At 37.9% G+C, this 20,329-nt stretch overlaps 1 protein-coding gene and 1 pseudogene across 2 annotated transcripts; both read right to left on the bottom strand.

The window, feature by feature from the left end:
* Window positions 1–2,200: 2,200 nt before the first annotated feature.
* On the bottom strand, window positions 2,201–3,818 carry LOC145493668 (uncharacterized; annotated as a pseudogene).
* On the bottom strand, window positions 3,346–19,641 carry LOC145492336 (limbic system-associated membrane protein-like). 2 transcript variants are annotated; one of them, XM_081471769.1, is made up of 10 exons: window positions 19,396–19,641; window positions 18,897–19,274; window positions 14,246–14,521; window positions 13,249–13,367; window positions 12,736–12,800; window positions 8,252–8,427; window positions 6,722–6,928; window positions 6,506–6,542; window positions 5,913–6,000; window positions 3,346–4,605 (listed from the first exon to the last, which is right to left on the bottom strand). In XM_081471769.1, the coding sequence occupies exons 1-10, from the start codon at window positions 19,469–19,471 to the stop codon at window positions 4,579–4,581; spliced, it is 1,449 nt and encodes a 482-aa protein (XP_081327895.1). In that variant the 5' UTR covers window positions 19,472–19,641; the 3' UTR covers window positions 3,346–4,578. The 2 variants fall into 2 exon arrangements, with proteins under 2 accessions (XP_081327895.1, XP_081327894.1); XM_081471768.1 differs by lacking the exon at window positions 3,346–4,605 and having other exon boundaries at window positions 5,178–6,000.
* Window positions 19,642–20,329: the final 688 nt, after the last annotated feature.

The raw sequence follows: 20,329 nt of genomic DNA, 5'->3' as shown, positions 1-20,329 counted from the left end.
AATCTTGCCACCCTAGCTATTCTGGACGTATGTCTTTGTAATATGTGTGCAAAAAAAAAGCCAACGAAAAAAGCCAACACTTTGTGAGTTAAGTGCGACCTTGAATAGTACAAACCCAGCTTGTTTTAACAGCATTTAATAACACACCAGTAATTGCAAGTTCACCAATATGTTTCATCACTAGATTACCTAATCCACGAGTTTGGCCATAGGTCTCCTTTGATTTTTCTCGCTTTTCCCTGTTTGATTTAGTCGTAGATATCGTGTGTTGTCAGAATTAACAAATTATTTCCTTTTCTTTCGTTTTCCTATCGTAAGTAGGTAGCACCTGGTGTAAATAAGTGATGTATATTGTAGTATGGATCTAGTAGTAGCACAGCACTTTGTTATTGTAATTTGTGACGCGTGTAATTTGTTAACGGTGTGTTATTTTAAGGTTACAGTATACCTTCAAGTCGGCAATTTTCTTCAAATTTGGATTTTTGGGTCAAAGTAGTGGTCGAAGTATAATCCGTCTAATTTCTGAAAAAAAAATTGAAAAAGACTAAATATTGGCAGAGAAATGGCGGTTTTACGTTTTCACCGGAAGTAATAGTTTACCTCTTGATTGACAGCCCTATGGCGCGTATGCAATCAACCGAGACGATTTTCGCGGGAATTACCTGTACGGGTGTCACAAATTGACTACTCGGTTGATCAGCATTGTTGCTCTGACAACAAGCATTTTTGGTATTTGGTGTAATTCTATTAAGTTATAAGTAAACATAGACCACGTTAAAAACATGGACCAGTTCGTAAAAGCGAAAACAGCAAAGAACGAATGAAAATACATCAACGAGTGAAAAACCAAAAAGTTTGCCACGCAAATGAAGCTATAGCTATCGTATAAGGTGGGCAAAAAATTCGAGGTAAGAGAAAAGAAAGGTTCTGTAAAAATTTGGGAACTTGACAGAGACTCTTCTGACGAGTCCGATATCGATGAATCGTTGGACTCGTTGAAATCCATTTAAATATTATCCATGCACAGTTGCTCCGCCGCACATTCTCTTATTTGTTTTCTTCGCTCAGCCACTCTAGCGTTCGTCTCCTTTTTCGTCTTCCCCATTTTGCCAGAGTGACCAGCTTGGAGAAAAACCGAGCTACAGAGAAATGATCTCTCCGCATTCGGCGCCTTGAGCGCATTGCAAAACACACGAGTTTTTGGAGCTTCACGCGTAAATTTCACCAGGTTAATGGTAGTAAACTTTCCCTGCCCTGATTGGCTCAGTTATCTGAGAACCCAGTTGAAGGCGTTTGTGGGCGGAGTTTGTTTGCGAAGTGGAAGATTTTTTTTACTCTGTTTTCTCGAATAAATTTTTTCGGTTGAAGTAGACACTTTAAAGAGTTCTAACTCAAAGGGAATTTGTTCGATTGCCCTCAAATTTGGACAGTAGCTAGTTTAACATATAAACTACCAAAATATGTCTGCGAATTTTTAATTTCGAAATATTTTTTCTTCAAGAGCGATTTTTGTACGATCACTCCACATTTTTTAAATCCTATTTCGAAAATGTTCTGTACCTTTAAACTGCGATTGAATATGGCAAAACACAGACACGTTTTTTTAGCGCATTGGGCCCTGAAACCGAGGAAAAAATAAAATTGGCGAAAAACAAAATTCGCTCTGACTTGTAGCTTTCGAAAGGTGAGTCGGGCGCTCGAATTTAGTGGTCGTGAAAAATTCGACAATTCATTTTATTTCAAAATTCTTGGTATAGTTTGATAGCCAGCTCTGTAAGCTTTAATTTGACATAGAGGTTTCGGTATCTACCGCTTAAACTGCACTCGCTACATCGCTTGCACGCGAGACACCCCTGAAGGTATACTGTAACCTTAAATAAAAAAACCTTGTCCGCAAAAAAAGGAAAGGTTGTTGCAAAGAATCAAGGCAATGAGCCGGTCCGGCAACCTGGTACTCGCCTAAAAGGAACTAATATCAATCATTTTTAGGCCACCAACACCGAAATCATTGATCATTACCTTCCGTTTTATCTTGTCGCCTTTACCATTCCATAGAAAAGTGTAGTAAATTGAGCGGAGAGGCGAGAGTAGATAAACTAATTGGGAGACCACTAGTGATTTGATAACAGTGATTTTCCCAAACAACGTGAGTCGGCGGTATTTCCAGCATCTTAGGATTTCTTTAACTTTTTCAAGTTTCTCATTGTAGTTTAAAGAGGTAGATAGTTCGGAATCTGTTGAAATCAATAGTCTTGGCGAGTCTCTTGTCCTTTTCTTTATTAACAGCTTGGTGGTTTTGAAGCTCTCTTTGCCTGACAGAGTTCAGTTTTTGAACAGATATGAAGATTGCTGAATAACAGATAATTACAACTTAATACGAAACAAGCTAAAACAATAATCCTACAAAGAATACAATATATGTAGGCAAGTTTGTCTTCTACAAATGCGTCCAATATGGGCACAATCAAAGTCAAAAAGCACTAAAATATCAACATGAACTTTAAAAGAGACGGGATGACGACATATTTATATTTCATAGGTTTTAAGATGACGAAACATATATCAAAGCTCATCGTCGCTAAAGTTACTGTAATATGAATACAGCACGTGACAAATTTCCAATAAAACGAGCGGCGTGTTCAGCTCTCACGTAGCAAGCGCCGTCAAGTTTATCAACAAAAATCGCAATAGCTAGCGGCTCAGTCAATACATTGACTATGAGGTAGGCCAGAGCTAAATTCACGATATAGTGATTTGACACAACTTGCAGCCTTGGTGTATTACACAATAAGATATACCTTAGAAAAAGTTAAAATTATTTGCAATTTAATGAGTAATGTATAAAATAAATAAATAAATAAATAAATAAATAAATAAGCAAATGAAATATATGAACTTAGGAAGATCTAAAAAGCTTAAAAGATAACAAATATATATAAAATGTAAAATTTAAAGCGGCCTAGCAACATATATCACAGTTCTTACAATTACCTATTAAGTGTGATAAGTCTTTACTCTTGATACTGTTTTTAAACTCTTGACATTAGGCTTCTCTCTATCAGTTTTGTCTAATTTGTTCTAAAGATGGGACCCAAAATATCGTAAAGAGTGTTTTCCATAATGCATGGTGCGAAAACGTGGAATATTAAAATCAGCGTTCCTCAGATTATACCGTTTCGGGGTAGTATTGAATATTTCTGTTATATAAGTGAGCACAAATCCGTTTTTTTACTTTATACATGAAAATGGCGATGTTTTGTAAACGTTGTTGGTACAGACTTGGTAGACCTGCTCTTGTTAGTAGCTCACTGTAGGTCTCCGATTTGGATTTAGACTGCCCTGAGTGCGTGCGCTCAAATTCTCTCTATTTTCTTTTTATCGGATGATTTGCAAAAGTATCATACGATATCACAATATGTTAGGTGGGGTAAAATATTGGACTTGTACAGCTGTAACTTTGCGGATCATAGGATTAAATTACGTAGTCTCAACAATACCTCAACCTTACAGCTCGTTTTCTTGCAAATATAACTGATGTGATCACTAAATGTCAGTTTGTTATCAATGGTTACGCCGAGAATTTTTAGATAATCAGATGATTTGACGTCATGTCCATCGAATTCCATCGTCAATGCATACCCAGGGGTTTTCTTGGAAGGTTCTGGATCAATGGTAAAGATCTGGTATTTCTGAGGGTTGGCTTGCAGTAGGTTCTCCTTGTACCATTGTGACACTGCCTCTGTTTGTCTCCTGAGAGTTTGGGCGGTCTTCTGTATACCATTATCATTAGTGTATATTTGATGATCATTAGCATGCATAAATAGATTAGCAGACTGACTATGTAGCGAAAGATCATTTTGGAACAAGTTCCAGAGTAGAGGCCCGAATGAGGAGCCTTGCGGACACCCCCTTTTTTTGTTATTTCCATGCGCTGTGCGCTTCTTGTAGTTTGACTCCGTTTCTTCTACGCTCAAGAAAGGATCGCAAAAGATTCACTGATGTTTCAGGAAAGCCGTATGCTTTAAGTTTCTGAATCATTAGTGCAGGGTGCAGCAAATCAAAAGCTTATGCACACGGTTCCATAACACTAGGTAATGTCGCTTATACATTATGTCATGTCTGATCCTGTAAAGAAAGCCTGGTGTCCTTTTCACGATACATAATTAAAAGGAACAAATTTGCTTGTCGAAGAAGGAATTACGACTGCTGATCACAAAGGTTTGCATATATCGCAAGCAGGAAATATTACGAGAGATACTGCAAACAGCATATCAATAGTAAGTGCAAGTGGAGAACTTTGTTTTATTGTAAACTAGCTTTATTATCTTGCAAAAAAAAAAAAAGGAGTGAACGCAAAAAAAGTATGAACCAAAAAGAACACATGACGACTGACAGATTCAAAATTTCAGCAAAATAGCAATTTTGAGTTCAGGAACTTAGCCCAGACTTACATGTCTGTATAATCAAAGTACGAAAGGCACATCTATTTATTCTGCCTGCTGAAAAATACTGCGCGACATTTCACTGTACTCTGTCCGTGAGTACGGTGGCGACTGCCTACCAGGTCCAGACGAGTTGTTAAATGATAGGTTTCGACTGGTCATCCTAAAAAAAAATAAAACAACAATTTTTATCAAAGGCTTAACGATTATACCACATCAAGATTAAACGTTGGGAGGTATAAATTCTCTCATTTCTGACAATCAGCTCTGGTTACTTGGGCTGGAAGTGTCAATTTGCAGAGGAAAAGGTCATGGGCTTAAATCTTAGTCTCTACAACACAGGCCTGCGACAAACTCAGATTACAAGCCACTCCGTTTAGACTGAATAATGTTCCAGTTCTAAACCCTCGCGGTTTACAGATAACTCTCAATAATGGTACAGGCAACATAAGATGAAATTTAACAAGTCTGCATTTGTCTCACTCAAGAGCAACAAGACCAAAAGAATTTACGAATTTCCTACTTATCACAAAAAGTAAATCAAGGACCACGTAAAGGAATTACTGTTAACTTGATTATCCTGTGCATTTACCCAAAGGGGATTTTGTTGAGAACTCTCAAAAAGACCCAACAAAAGCAAACTGTGAAGTGCAATAAATGCTCTTTATTTCTACAGCAACACAATGTTTATCGATGACCATGGTGAAGAGTTGCTGTTATGTACTGTAGTAACAGTACAATTCAATTGTTTCAGTTACAGTGTATTTTTAAATTTGTATGAAAGGCATATCTCCTACTATTTACACTGTGGATCGATAAAACACGTTTTGTTCGCTGAATGACAAGAAAAGACCAACATGCCAACTTGCCTCTAGCAGACTCTGTTAGGACTAACTGGTTAGAAGATTGGCACGTCCGAGTTCTTTTATATTGAAAGTTATGATTTGACACCACTCTCACTATCTGGAAGTACAACTATTTTGAATAATTTCCTGTTCATCTTGGGATGTCAAGATAGCCAAGGGCTTATCTTGTGTCATGAATCAACACTTCTCTCTACTAATGGGTGCTTAAACCAAAAGTAACATTCCTTTCCTTTTGAATTATCAACCTGAACTTGACATATCAGTTAAAACAAGGCACTAAAATAAATCTGTATTCAGCGCGCAAGCAATCGTTGAACTATTTCCACAAACTACTTAAACTATGTGTCATTTCTTTTTCTTTCCTCTCCCCAATGGTATGCTTTGTCTATGCTGCCTTCTGTCACCAAAAAACAATCTTTGATTGGTGATGTCAATGAATGTTGGATTACTTGGTTTCTGACAAAGGGAACTGGAATTGTGATTGGCTAAGCACTAGTCCAGAGAATGTTGTAAGATGGGGACCCCAATAATGGCTACAAAGTGACTGCAAACATGAATTTAGAGCATCTTCTACAAGATCAGTCACATTTTCTGCCTGCCATACCTGTCTCCTTGCAACAGTAATTGGAGCATACTGTGTTTCTTCAACGTATGCTACATTGGCTGTACCAAGCCGTGAAGGGGTTGGCTGCCTGTTAATACAAGACTTTAGTGAGTGTTACTCTACGACCGAAAGAGACCAAGTTAATAATGCAACATGGCTTTGCTCTCAAACACGCTCAATTGTCGGAAAATTGTTAATCTATTTACAGTTCGCAGACGTAATCATTTGCATTAAACAGCTTACACGTGTACAAAAAAAACAAGAACAAAAACACAATTAAGTTAATTAAAATGTCTTGCTCTGTCGAGAGTAATGATACATGTAAATATTATGTCTCAGGACTAGGCAGTACAATATATAAACTTCAACAATTTAGCATGAACAATTAAATGTACATGAACCATGTATGTTTCACACGGTTGTGCAGTGTACGTATGCACATCTGGTGTAAATAATGGGAAAATGTTTCTCACTATAACCAAGATGTACAGGTAACCAAACTACATGAACAGTGCGTATGTACTTGATAAAACAGGTTATAACAGGTTCAAAATTTGACAGGGTAACAGAAGATAAAAACAGAGTTAACTTACATGCGATAACCATCATCTCCACTGCACGACTTGCCACCTTGAATAAATCAAAATGAGTAAACCTTTTTGTCGTCGCACGGAATGGACAGCGTCAAATTAAATCAGCATCAAAATACCTCCCCTCCCAACAACCGTATCAAAAATAATTAAGTAATAATTAAAAATAATTAAACTTTCTCAAATGTAAGAGCTACTGATGAAAAGTACTTTGCTTACCTTTAGAAGCACCCCTATTTTTCGACTTCCTTTTGCAAATACAGCAGACAAGGATAATGATGGCAACACTGATGGCAAATGCAATGCATCCTCCAACGATACCCCGCAATACACTCTCTGAGAGGCCTGATCCACGAGCACCAATAGAAGGAGGTTCTCTTTTATCCCCTGTTGTTGTTTCTGTAGATTCAGTGGTTGGAGGACTCGCTGCAGACAAAATTGAAACCATTGATACTGACAAATCACAGATGTGACTACATTGTATTTCCAGCATTAGACTGTCCTTGTCTGTGACTTCGCATTGACAACTGTACAGTAAATGTCAGCATTTAAACCACTGGTTTACACAACATGACAGATACATCGGTGTAACTAATCGCCTGAACAAGAGGAGTAAAAAAGCAAAATGTCACCGAACATTATGATAACTCAATATGATAATTTAGAACCTGGGAAAATTGAAGTTTGAGTATCTGCCGGTAGGTCAAGGAGAAACTATTTTGGGTCTGGGAACAGTTTGCCAAAATGATAACAGATGAGGCAACCATGTGATGACATAACATCTCAAACTTGGTGACACAAAAAATTCCATTTTCAATCCAATTTTGTCGTCAATAAAAATAATACAGTAGCTCTACTTCATTTCCGGTATTAAATTTCTTTAATGATATTTCCACAAATAGGCGAGTCTTTGTTTGTAATATTTCTCTCTGATCAAGCTACACAAATTTAAACTTTAAATATTGAAACTGCATGGTTTCATTACAAGTAACTGGCACTCGAAACAAACTGAAGACAAAACTCGGATCACTCATTTAAATCACAAGAACTATCCAGGAGCGAGGCATACACAATAGTTGCCACTCTCATTTAAATCTGGGATCTGTTTCGATCCGGTCCGAGTTTTGTACCTGCCATTTTATTACTGCCATCTCACGATGGATAAACATTATTGACTTCACAATCATAGTTGACTGTCAGTGATGATTCCAGAAATGTGTAATGAAAGACGACGAGTGGCTCGCGATCAGTTCAATGTTTCCTCGTAGCACCGAGTTAACCTGCACGTGGGTTATACAAGCGGGCTTCCCAACATGGCAAAGCCTGCCTGCAGAAAGAAAGGGGGCTTTGTTGGTTTTAAGAACTCCTCATTCTAAGCCGGTGAAATGTGCAATGCTTTCGCGTCTTTATAATGGATTTGTTATTGTGAGTTTATTCCATACAAGCTCTTGCAAAGTTTGTCTGGTGACCTACGCGTGCTCATACCCCGTTAACGAAACTGCCTGCATAAATTGAATTTACTTTTCTTTTCTTTGACAGAAGACGACTCATTCTTATGAAAATCTTCGCGTTACACTAGTCAGATTCAATCTGCACTCAGCTTGTTTGCATAACATGACTGAGGTGCGATGTGCTCGTCATTTGACAAATCCCTGAGACAAACTTAGGAGAACGCTTCATCCAGGTGTAACTTTTCTTTAACTATAATCACAAGCATATTAACATTAATCAACACTTTGGCATACTTACACTCCGTTGTTCTTGATGGTGCCGAGAGTGTATTAGGTTCAATGGTTGGATTCAAATGACGGTCAACCGTGAATGAACCAAGTTTTCCATCGTTTAATTCATCCGTCAATGGTTTCAAAGGATCACTTCCTGTTGATCCAAATTCAAGCTCCACAACAGCATGTACACTACCAGATCTACAAATCAAAAATAATTAAGAGTGCCTGCCTGTAAAAATCAGACAAATTCTTAATTTCGCGGCAAGGGTCGAAAATTCGATTTCGCTCATATTCTTATGGTAGATAGGCTAGGGCATGACAAAAACTACTGGGTAGTTTTTTTGGCAAAATATCCTTTTATTTCAAAGAAATATGCAAATTACCAAATTCCGTTAAAATCGTCATTTGACGCACCATTTTATTAAGCAAGTTTGAGAGCCTCGCATGCAAAACCACATCATTCTTCCGTCTTTAAAACACTTAAATATTTTTGTGCAATGTTTAAATGTGTACTGGGTTGATTTTAAGGGAATGTTGCGTTGTCTTTTTGGGTGCACAATAATTAAATTTCGAAGACATGTATTTCATTCACTTAAAAGTACTTCGTGAATATAATTAATTTTCACCATGTGCGAAACCTTCAAATGGATAAAGCTTCTGGTGGTTGAATCACAGAAGGATGGTCTACAGATTCCTGTAAAAATTTCTTTGGGCAAATGATTGTGAGCGACGCGAGAGCTTTTCAAAGTACGTCAAAAATGCAAATATTTGACCATCCGTCGTCAAATTTCAATTTACGGGTTTGACGTATATTTTAGCATGTGCCACACGACTTGACCTATCATAAGTTGAAATAGACACAGAGCTGATAATTTTGAAATGTTCTAACCTCATTTGCTGTAAAAGGTAGGTCCAAAGCCGATTTGACGTGTTTCTAGTCGATCTCTCACCATTCGTCGCACATAAAGCAGAAGTTTGCTTTTGTTTACACAAGGTCAACGCCCTATGTACATCGCCTACTGTCAACCTATTATTGGTCGAATACTATGAATCTGTGACCATCTTTCTGCGCTTATGAACATTACTGCATTCAAGTCTAAAACGACTGAGTCATTTGTAGATAGTTGCTTGCTTTACGTTTCGCCAAAATATTGCGTTTGATCGATTGCTGACCGTTGCTGATAAGCGTGTCGGAGCAGCACAATCTTACAGCCGTTATTTGTTCGTCACGCAATGCTGTCACGGCATATGTTGCACATTTTGATCTATTTTGTATAGAATACTCTCACGATAAGTGAAACAATTTAATCATCGTTCATCTGTTTGTTCATATATATAATAATATGTGTATATTTATATAATCGTGTTCTATAGTGTACGTGGCGTCGGTCCAAATCACGTTTGTTGTACGTTCTGACGTTTCAGACAACAGCTGACAAAGCTAGTGCCTGTACTCAGTAAAATTTTAAGAAAATCGCCTAAAACAAATTATAGATCATTGAAGCAAGAACTAGCTGAAATAAAAATAGGAAATCACAACGTGTCTAATTCGTGAGAAAAACAGACTACATTTAATTACTAATTACGTGAGTAAATAGCCCTGGCCATGCTATTTTATTTGGCGTGTTTTGCTTGCTTGGTGGCGAGGCATTGGTATGTAACAGAAAATAGTGGACTGTTGTCAATACAGTCCAAAATTATCGTCAGTAAAATATTGTAAATAAAACACCTATTGCCCGGTTACCTCCGCGGCCATCATTTGGTCATTCCGATAAGGGTTTCGTTATTGTCTTTACCCCTATTAAGCGGTCACCCAAAATTGAAGAACTTTGTTTTGGAAAGGGCGATGGCAGATAAGAGTCTGAAATTGAAGGTGCACGACGAGTGATATTTCACACACACGTCTATCATGACACAGGCGGCCCAAGCTCTCAATGTCATCCTTTTTTTTTTCCTTTTTATGCGAACGTTCCGGCTAACGTGACATATGGCATGTACTATTACATAACGACCGAATTTGACCACGCGAAACATGACTCACGCCTTGCAGTATATGGAGGTGTTGTGTTACAACGGTTTGAATTTATAAAGGTTTGTATGGGAATGCAACGGCTTTGCTTGAAAAGCCAATTATTCTTATATTTTGTGAATAAAATCTACTTACCCTGTTGCTGTGTAGTATTCTTTGTTGTTTGCCAGCTCCTCGGGCCGATCTAACGCGATTTCGGCGAGTTATCGTTCTGTGGGTTTCCACTACTAAAAGAAAGACAAGGCCGGACACTGATTTCCGGAGTGCCCGCCGCTCGAAGCGAATAAATCCACTGAAAATAACCCTGCCGGCTCAATTCCTCCGTAGAATCGAACAAGAAATGTTGAAGTTCCATGTCAGTTCACTCGCTATGCGATTCCGTCCCCAACGCCTTCGCAACGATAAATTTATTTCGAGATTGCTTCGCTCGCAAACTCGAAAACAGCCGCGTCACAAAAGTTAGGACACTTTCGCGGTGTTGGGTAACTATAATTAGCCCGACCGGGGGTAGTCAGCAACGATTTGTCAACGGTCAAACCAAAATGCTCCCCGGGTACCCTCGTGCTTTAGTTGTCAAACCCATAAAGGGAGTGCCCGGTTACCCGGTTACATTTTGGTTTGACCGTTGACAAATCGCGTGGTCAAATTCGGTCGTTATGTAATAGTACATGCCATATGTCACGTTAGCCTGAACGTTCGCATAAAAAGGAAAAAAAAAAAAGGATAACATTGAGAGCTTGGGCCGCCTGTGATCATGATTGTCTTGAATTGACTCCATGTTCACCAAGAAATTTATAGCTCGACAGTGAAAAATTAAACATTCAAGGTACACCAACCTTTATTTAAGCGGTTAGCCCCATTAAGCGGTCACCACCCATTTCCCCGAGGGTAGCCCACTGTATTACATGTAAACCAAAAATAATTGCATAGCGCGAAAAGACCTAGGTATGAGTTTAGCGTTACAGTAGTACGCAGGGCATGTAGGTAGCGGTGGTTGAGTAAAAGATAACAACAGGGGCAATGGTAAACTATTCATTCTTTTCATTTCTTAATTCAATCTCTTCCTACTCAACACGATTGTGTGCTCCAAGTGATTCCAAGCCTTACGGAGCCTTACGTATTAGGATAGAAATTATCCTACCCCTACCCCCTAAAATGGGATGATAGCTTTGCGTGACGAACAAGGAACCGCTGCAAGCAAGGATTCCAGCCATCAAACCCTGATGATCAAACGTAATGTTTTGGTGTAGTGCAAAGCAAGTAACTATCTACAAATGACTTAGCCGTTTTTGACTTAGATGCAGTGGTGATCATATGTGTCGAAAGAGGGTCACAGATTCATAGTATTCGACCGTTAAAGAAGTTGACAGTTGGCGATGTAGATCGGACGTTGTGAAAACAAAAGCAAACTTCTGCTTTATGTGCGACGAATGGTGAGAGAAACACGTCAAATCGGCTTTGGACCTGCCTTTTACAGCAAATGAGGTTAGAACATTTCGAAATTATCAGCTCTGTGTCTACTTGAACTTAACATAGGTCAAGTCATGTTGCGCATGCTAAAATATACGTCTAACCCGTAAATTGAAATTTGACGACGGATGGTCAAATATTTGCATTTTTGACGTACTTTGAAAAGCTCTCGCGTCGCTCACAATCATTTGCCCAAAGAAATTTTTACAGGAATCTGTAGACCATCCTTCCGCGATTCAACTACCAGAAGCTTTATCCATTTGAAGGTTTCGCACATGGTGAAAATTAATTATATTCACGAAGTACTTTTAAGTGAATGAAATACATGTCTTCGAAATTTAATTATTGTGCACCCAAAAAGACAACGCAACATTCCCTAAAGTCAACCCAGTACACATTTAAACATTGCACAAAAATATTTAAGTGTTTTAAAGACGGAAGAATGATGTGGTTTTACATGCGAGGCTCTCAAACTTGCTTAATAAAATGGTGCGTCAAATGACGATTTCAACGGAATTTGGTAATTTGCATATTTCTTTGAAATATAAGGATATTTTGCCAAAAAAACTACCCAGTAGTTTTTGTCATGCCCTAGTCTATCTACCATGAAAATATGAGCGAAATCGAATTTTCGACCCTTGCCGAGTTATTTCCCATCTTTATGGACAGGGACTCTTAACATCAATAACTTGTCTGTTGACATACACATACTCATGAACCTAAGGTGGTTTTGATTGGTTAAAACGGTTCAGTTCAAATAAAAGGTCTACAGTAACAAAAACACCGGTGGAACAACAATTTAAAAGTAGTATTTAATCAACACATACATGTAACTGTACCGAGTTTAAGCTGAGTTTAAAGACTTGACTTGTCTCAAGCTTTAAGCTATTATTCGAAGAGCAGCACGTACCTGTCCAATTGTATTCATGAAAAACGTTTTTTACACTTTCTCGTGCAGATAAATGTAATAAAGTTGTTGTGTAAAATATGTTAGTCAGTGCAATTACCTGAATTCTGCAACATCCACTCGATGCAGTTGTTTTTCAGGATTGTCAGCATAAGTACTCCAAATCTAAAGGCAACCAAAGGGAAAGTCAATATGTTTAAAAGTAAAGTGTAATTCACAACAAAATTGAGTACAACAAAATAAATGTCTAGAAAGACAATAATGAACGGTTTAAAATCAGTTGATTCAAAAAGTACGCGAAAGGAAACTACGATGTTTCGAAGACATCTTGACTTCAGTATCAAGAGAAGAAAATAACGAAAGAGACGAGACCCCTTAATAAAAAGCGACTATATATGAAAAACAAAAATAAAGAAACAATTTTCGTTGCAAAAGTAGGGGTAACATTAGAAACAGCATTCCAAAAATCAAGGCATCACTTTAAATGTTTTGAAAGGGACAAATTTAAAAAAACACTAAAGGTGCTATTTACGAAAATATGGCTATACACCATGACTTTCAAGTCATATAATTTTGGTGCCCATGTTTAATACGTAAGATTAAAATAACTTACTGCTGATAACAGGTTTGATTCTAAAGCCTTGAACTCAACTGATGCTTGATTTCCAAAGGCTCGGTGGTAGTCCATTCCTTGTATAGTAATTCCAACTCTCTCCGTTTTGCAATCACTGCCTATAAAAATGATTTAAGTTCACCAATTTAGGTTCAGCGAAAACCTAGACCAGTGGTTTTCTTTTCTTTTTTTTTCGGCACTTGATTTTGTTGCCTAGAATACAGCCTGCTCATATAAAAAACTTAGACCAGACTAGAACTCCGCCCCACAGTGTGGGGGGTCTATGGGGGTCTATGGTGATGCAATCAAGGACCTGTAATGGGTCTTATGAATGATTAAGTCACACGCTCAAAATTACTTACGTACTGACCTACCTACCTACCTACCTACCTGCCTACCTGTATGAACTGAAAAGTGTCAACTGTCAGCTGAGTTACCTGTGAGTGTCTGAGAGATATTCTGTTACCGTCTGAAGTTTATACTGAAGAATTATTATTGGTTATACTCAGTCTGTTAGTCCTAGACAAATTTGATAACAATACTTTCCAAAGAACTAAAAAAAGTAACTCAAAATAGTTAGTTAGACCAGACTAGAACTCCGCCCCACAGTGTGGGAAGTCTATGGGGGTCTATGGTGATGCAATCAAGGACCTGTAATGGGTCTTATGAATGATTAAGTCACACGCTCAAAATTACTTACGTACTGACCTACCTACCTACCTACCTACCTACCTACCTGTATGAACTGAAAAGTGTCAACTGTCAGCTGAGTTACCTGTGAGTGTCTGAGAGATATTCTGTTACCGTCTGAAGTTTATACTGAAGAATTATTATTGGTTATACTCAGTCTGTTAGTCCTAGACAAATTTGATAACAATACTTTCCAAAGAACTAAAAAAAGTAACTCAAAATAGTTTTCTTTGAAACTCCACGTGAATGTGTGTACATGATTTTATTTCTATGTATGCTTCAAGTACAGAATGTTTAGAATACTTACATTTTATGTTAACAATACCAATGGCAGTAGCATTATCGCCAAAACCATTACTCGCTGTACATATGAATGATCCTGCATCCTCCCTCTGTACATCAACCAGATGAAGCAAGTAACCAGAGGCATTGAACTGGCTTGCTGGGACGCCAGCTTTTGTCCAGGTGATGTTTGGATGTGGATCACCAGATGCATTGCATATCAGTGTATGGTTCTGTACAGAACTTGAACTAAGACTAAGTTGAACCTCACGAGTTGGGGCAACAGTTATTTTTGGAGGCACTAGAGAAAAGCACATACATGCATGTTAGAATGCAACAACAACCCATCGTGTTTCTATTTAATAATTAGAATATAAGCTCGAGATTTCTATCGCGTGGTAGTTGAGGAGTGAGCAACCAAAGTCAACGCATAGAAGTCAAGAGCGAATAATCTATATATTTTAGTATAAATCTACTCGTCTACTACAACAAATCTAAATCTACTGAAAGATGGGTAATGATCTAAATAGATCACGCAACGTGAGAATACTGATAATTGCATCACATTGTGTTGGTTTTTGTGTGAGCGCCGTTGCGATTCATTCAAGATATAAGCCGATTTGACGAGTTAATGAGATTTAATTAAGACTTAATGAGCAGAGTTTTCTGATGTAATATCACAATCAAAGATATATTGATGTAAAAATGTCATTTGGAAGCCGCGTTTCTTAATCTAGAATGACAATGACCAGAAAGTTATGAAAAGTTAAGCAAAGGCTTGTTCTCAGTTGTTTTGACAGGGAAGCGGCTGGTAGTAACACTAAACACTTAAAATTTTATAGTATTTTTTGTCTTCTCTGGAATCACCTCGACTAGTGAACTATGAAAATAATTTTCACATACACTTCGAAAACGCAAAGAAGTGGCGGAGATTTTTTAACAACTGCTAGGCTATTCACTATTATCAGCAGAATAGGCAATCATTATAGCGTAGCCAATAAGAGAACAGCCTTCATGGCAGAACACTAGTAGATTTATATTAGATAGAAATGTAAAAAATGTTCACACAATTTCTTTCCTTATTAACATATGACTGAGAAAATTACTTTAGAAAGATTGGCTGAGAGCAGGTGAATTGATCACTAATTTTTAATTTCCACTACGGTGCTACTACAAGTTAAGGCAGGGTCGTTGGTATTCTTCTCAGTCACATAGTAATCAAACGTTTGTATGAACCCTTGCAATCCTATCCCTAATATTTTTGTTAAATTCCTTCACAGTGCACCCACCCAGAGGCTCTGGCAGTTTTGAGTTAGTCTTAGAGAATTCTCAAATATCACTCAAGGAATATTTTCTTGTTTTGCACTCACATTCATATGATTACCTACATGTACAGGTGCAGGTATATTTTTTAGGTGTCGGTCTTCACCTTCTGAACAATGTTGTGTCGATTTTTGGACATCATTGCAAATTGTCAGCTAAATTTTCATTCACTTGTTTTTGTTACAAGTCTTCATATGATTACCTGCGTGTACAGGTGCATATATATTTTTAAGGTGTCTGTCTTCACATTCTGAACAATGTTGTGTTGATGTTTGGATATTTTTGCAAATTCTAAGCTAAATTTTCATTCAGTTGTTTTTGTTATAAGCCTTTTTAGTTCAATGTTTCATATCAAACTCTGTGTATTAACTGAAAAATGTGCTGCGGCCTGTCGATTTCTCATCCATGTCACTGATTATTCATCGATGCCATTCATTACTCATCGACCAACTACTGATTACCAATTGATTACTCATTGATTGCACATATATATTGTAATGCCGCATATCTATTACTACATCCCGCCATTTTTTCTTTATTTCAACTGATTTTCCTGTTATAAATCCTACTTAACCGTTGCACCTAAATATCTTTGTGATCTAGTGCATGTCAAGGAAAAATCCGGCTACAACGCGCGACCAAAAGACGGTATAAAACGAAAAAGTCTTTAAGTTTTAATTTTTAATTCTCAGTAGTCATTGAAACTTTTTGACTTTTAGGATTAGTTTTATGTTTTATATCATGGTGTAAGGCACACTTGATCATTTTATTGAAAGTTGCGCTATATGTTATTAGTATAATTATTAAAGCGAACGGTTCGCAACAATAATAACAGGCCAAAAGGAATTGTACGTGCAAAGTTAAACGGAGAAAATAACTTAATCAATAGGATTCCAAGACTTGTCTCTCTGCTATTACAGTGTACTGGCCATTTGTGACAACAGCGAAATTGCGAACACGAATTAATTGTTTGTATTTCTAGATTTTCGAATTGTAATGGTTTGTGTCATATTGATGACTAATCAATGTCCTCAATGCCTAAATATATAAATATAAATAATGCAATTAATGACTAATCGATGACTGAACATTCTTTTTCCTATCGACAGGAGATTATCAAAGTAAGTACCTTGATAATCTCTTGCTATAGATTATTCATCGAATAGCGATTGATCATCAGCAATAACCAATTCCTAATCGACTGATTACCCGTTGCAGATTAGCTACTTGATATAGCATATGAACACGGAACATAATCAATGTACATCAATAACAAATAAACCAAAAAAAAAGTGAAAAGCTCATGGCAATGTTGATACAAATGAGGTCACTAAGTATAAAGTCGAGCTATATCGATCTGTCCGAATACGTACCGCAATCATTGGAAATACAAGGCCGATGACGATCGCTACGGATCAAGCTTAGTGACCTTTAAAACTATTTTCTATACATCGTCCGTAAGTCGTTGGTTGACTGGCCGCTGTGGAGAGGTTAATATAGCAAATGAGAGGCACGGTTAGTGGCCACCGTTGCCGATGTTGTCACTGTTAGCAGAGTTCGGCTGCATCCGAGTGAATTGGAACCCACACGGGAAGACGTGGAAGATGCGAGTCACTTAAGATTACGACAGACGTATTGTAGCGTTGTACTGAAGCATTGTATTGTAAGTATTTTTCATTGTACGTAGTGTTTTTTTTTTGTTTTTTTTGTTTTTTTTTGGTCTGTTAGTGTGAAAATAAAGTTAAATAAAAAAAATAAAAAATAAAAAAATAATAAAAAAAAAGATTACGACAGACGAAGGTAAGAGATAAAAAAGTAATTCAAGTTGGTGTTCGTGTTCGTCATAAATTTCAGCTGGAAGCTAGATGGACAGTTAGGAAAAGTTTTTTCACTGTTACAGGCATCTCCGATACTAGCAAAGTAAACAAAACGTTAACACATTTCCGCGTAGCCACATACTCATTTATGCCTACGACTTCTTTAATTATTGTTTGCGGATGAACAACAGTCCTCAACAGAGCAAGACTCACAAGACTGTATGCATAATTAAATTTCGGTTTATGCGGTATATATCCGCGAATGTAAGTAGTTATCTAATTTTAAATACTGCCATGCGCGGATGTCAGTCGTTTAGCCTACAAGTCGTTTCGCCTACACGACCGAAGTCGTTTCGCCTACACCATCTGAGTCGATTCGCCTACATTAAAGTCGTTTCGCCTACACTTTAGCCGAAAATTTTTTTGCGAAGATAGATGAACATCACTGCCTACAGGGAGCAGAGGAGTCGTATTTGACCGTATTTCCAGTTAAATTCCACGTAAAGTTGTAGCGCGAATCGACTTGTTGTTGATTTAAGAGATTTCAACAGACGCGTAACACGATGCATGTTAAGTGGAATCCCGATTCTTAGCAGCTCCAAGGGAAACAAAAATTGGTTCGAAAAATCGGAGATTCCGAAAAATCGCGGATAAAATTACAGTGTTTGACTGAGTAGGGGAAACGACTTTTGGTTCGAGTTATCGGCAGGTTCGAGAAATCGGGATTCCACACAGTTTGATCACGTACAGTTACTTGAATTACTCGATTCGCGTGCATAACAAAACAAAATACGAGTGCGTGACGAACTGAACATAGTGTCCTGTTCGCTTCGACGAAAACGTAGGCACACACACATATCATTTCAAGTTAAAGGTGAAATTTAATTCTCTGTTCTTTTGGCACATGACGAGTTCCTGTTAGTGATCTTCAAGTTTATTGGCTCGTTTGTTGAGACAGAGCGTTCAGTATAGCCGTGCCGTCGCTGTGAAAATTAGGGAGCTCAAGAAAACACGACTGCGACGCCGAGGACAACGTCGATTAAAAAATGATTTTATATTTTAACTACGAATCCTGCGGTACCCTAAAGTCATTTACTTTGTTTGTCACTGTCAAAGCTATCACGAAACTGAATATAGGACACACCGATAAATTCGAAATATAAATATAAAAACTTGGCCGTCGTGGTTCACGTTCTCCAGACAACGCAAAATTTCGTCATTTCACGTTGTTGTTTTGCAGAGGACGGCAAAGAAATGTACCAAGAATTATAACGCAGGTGCACAGCCATTGTTCTCCTCATTAAAACTTTTGTTTAGCGACGTTGCCGTTGCCGTTGCCGTCGTGGTTTTCTTAAACTCCCTTATATATTAACTCTTCCGAAAAACATTACTATAATTATTGTAAACCTATATAGTAACAATAGTAGTAATAAGTATTTAGTGTAGGCGAATCGACTTCAATGTAGGCGAATCGACTCAGATCGTGTAGGCGAAACGACAGAAACAGAATTCAGCTACTGAGAACTCGTTACTAACCTTTCACGTCAACAGTTGCTCGGAAAGTTTCCTCGAGAAATGCACCGCCATTGGTGGTGTAATTTATCGCGAGAGTGTAAACGTATTTATCATTTCCTTGGACGTTGAAAATCCTCAGCTCTTGATTAGCACGAGCGTCATACTTTTTCTTATCTTTGAAGGGCGCGCTCATAGTAAAGCCCCCTTCAGTGGCGCCACGTGATGCTATTTGGTCTACTTGAAGACTGCCAGGTCTCTGTTTCCTGAAAGCAAAGCTGAGGATGGTTTCACCAGCATTACCGCCGCAATTTTCCCATTTAAGAGATACTGCATTGCTGCTGACTCCTAGCACCACGATTTTAGGATCGTCAGGTTTGACTTGACACACGATCGCTGATTCTGAAATCACATCACACAGAAAACAACATCCTCAGTGGAAATTAGACGCCAATTTCAACTGTATCTAGCAGAGAATTGCCTGAATAAACGAATTTAAAATATTTTTTATTACGAAGCTTACCAGATTGCTGCAGTGCTCCAAAAAGCCAAAACGTGGCCAACATCCATCGAGTAACACAACCAAGAAAAGCATTCATTTTCTTTAAAGAAGCTTAAAATTGAAATAGGAGTTCCTTTAGATGACAAATTCAAGGAACATTCAACAACAAGGAATGTTCGTTATATTTGATGAATGATGTCATAGACGCCAAGCGAACAGGAACCGTTTTAATGGTTCCCAGTGCGTAAAGCGCTTCAGAAGCCCGGGGTACTTACTTACCATTTGTCACGAAGGTCCGATGTTTTACCACAACACCCGAAATGAAATTAAATGACGGCAAATGATTCAAACTGTAGACTATTTCATACAAATGTGCTGGTGGGATTTCAGTAGATAAATGCGAACGAGGGTCCGATATTTGACCAAAATGTACCCAATATGCTATTACTTGACGACAAATGACGCAAATTGTGGACAATTAATTATTTCACACAAATGTGCACATGGGATTACATTAGATAAATGCGAACGAAGGTCCGATATTTTACCACAACACCCGAAATGATATTAAATGACGGCAAATGACCTAAACTGTAGACCATTTCACACAAATGTGCAAGTGGGATTTTAGTAAATAAATGCGAACGAAGGTCCGATATTTTACAACAATGCGCCCAATATGCTATTACTTGACGGCAAATGACCCAAACTGTAGACTATTTCACACAAATGTGCAAGTGGGATTTCAGTAGATGAATGAGAACAAGGGTCCGATATTTCACCAAAATGCACCCAATATTCTATTATTTGACGGCAAATGACCCAAGCTGTAGACTATTTCACACAAACGTGCAAGTGGTATTTCAGTAGATTAACGCGAAAGAGGGTCCGATATTTCACCAAAATGCACCCAATATTCTATTATTTGACGGCAAATGACCTAAACTGTAGACTA

This window comes from Orbicella franksi, chromosome 7, assembly GCF_964199315.1.
Source record: "Orbicella franksi chromosome 7, jaOrbFran1.1, whole genome shotgun sequence".
Classification (NCBI taxonomy): domain Eukaryota; kingdom Metazoa; phylum Cnidaria; class Anthozoa; order Scleractinia; family Merulinidae; genus Orbicella; species Orbicella franksi.
Note: the sequence above shows the minus strand (reverse complement) of the source record. Positions and strands in the feature narration are given on the sequence as shown.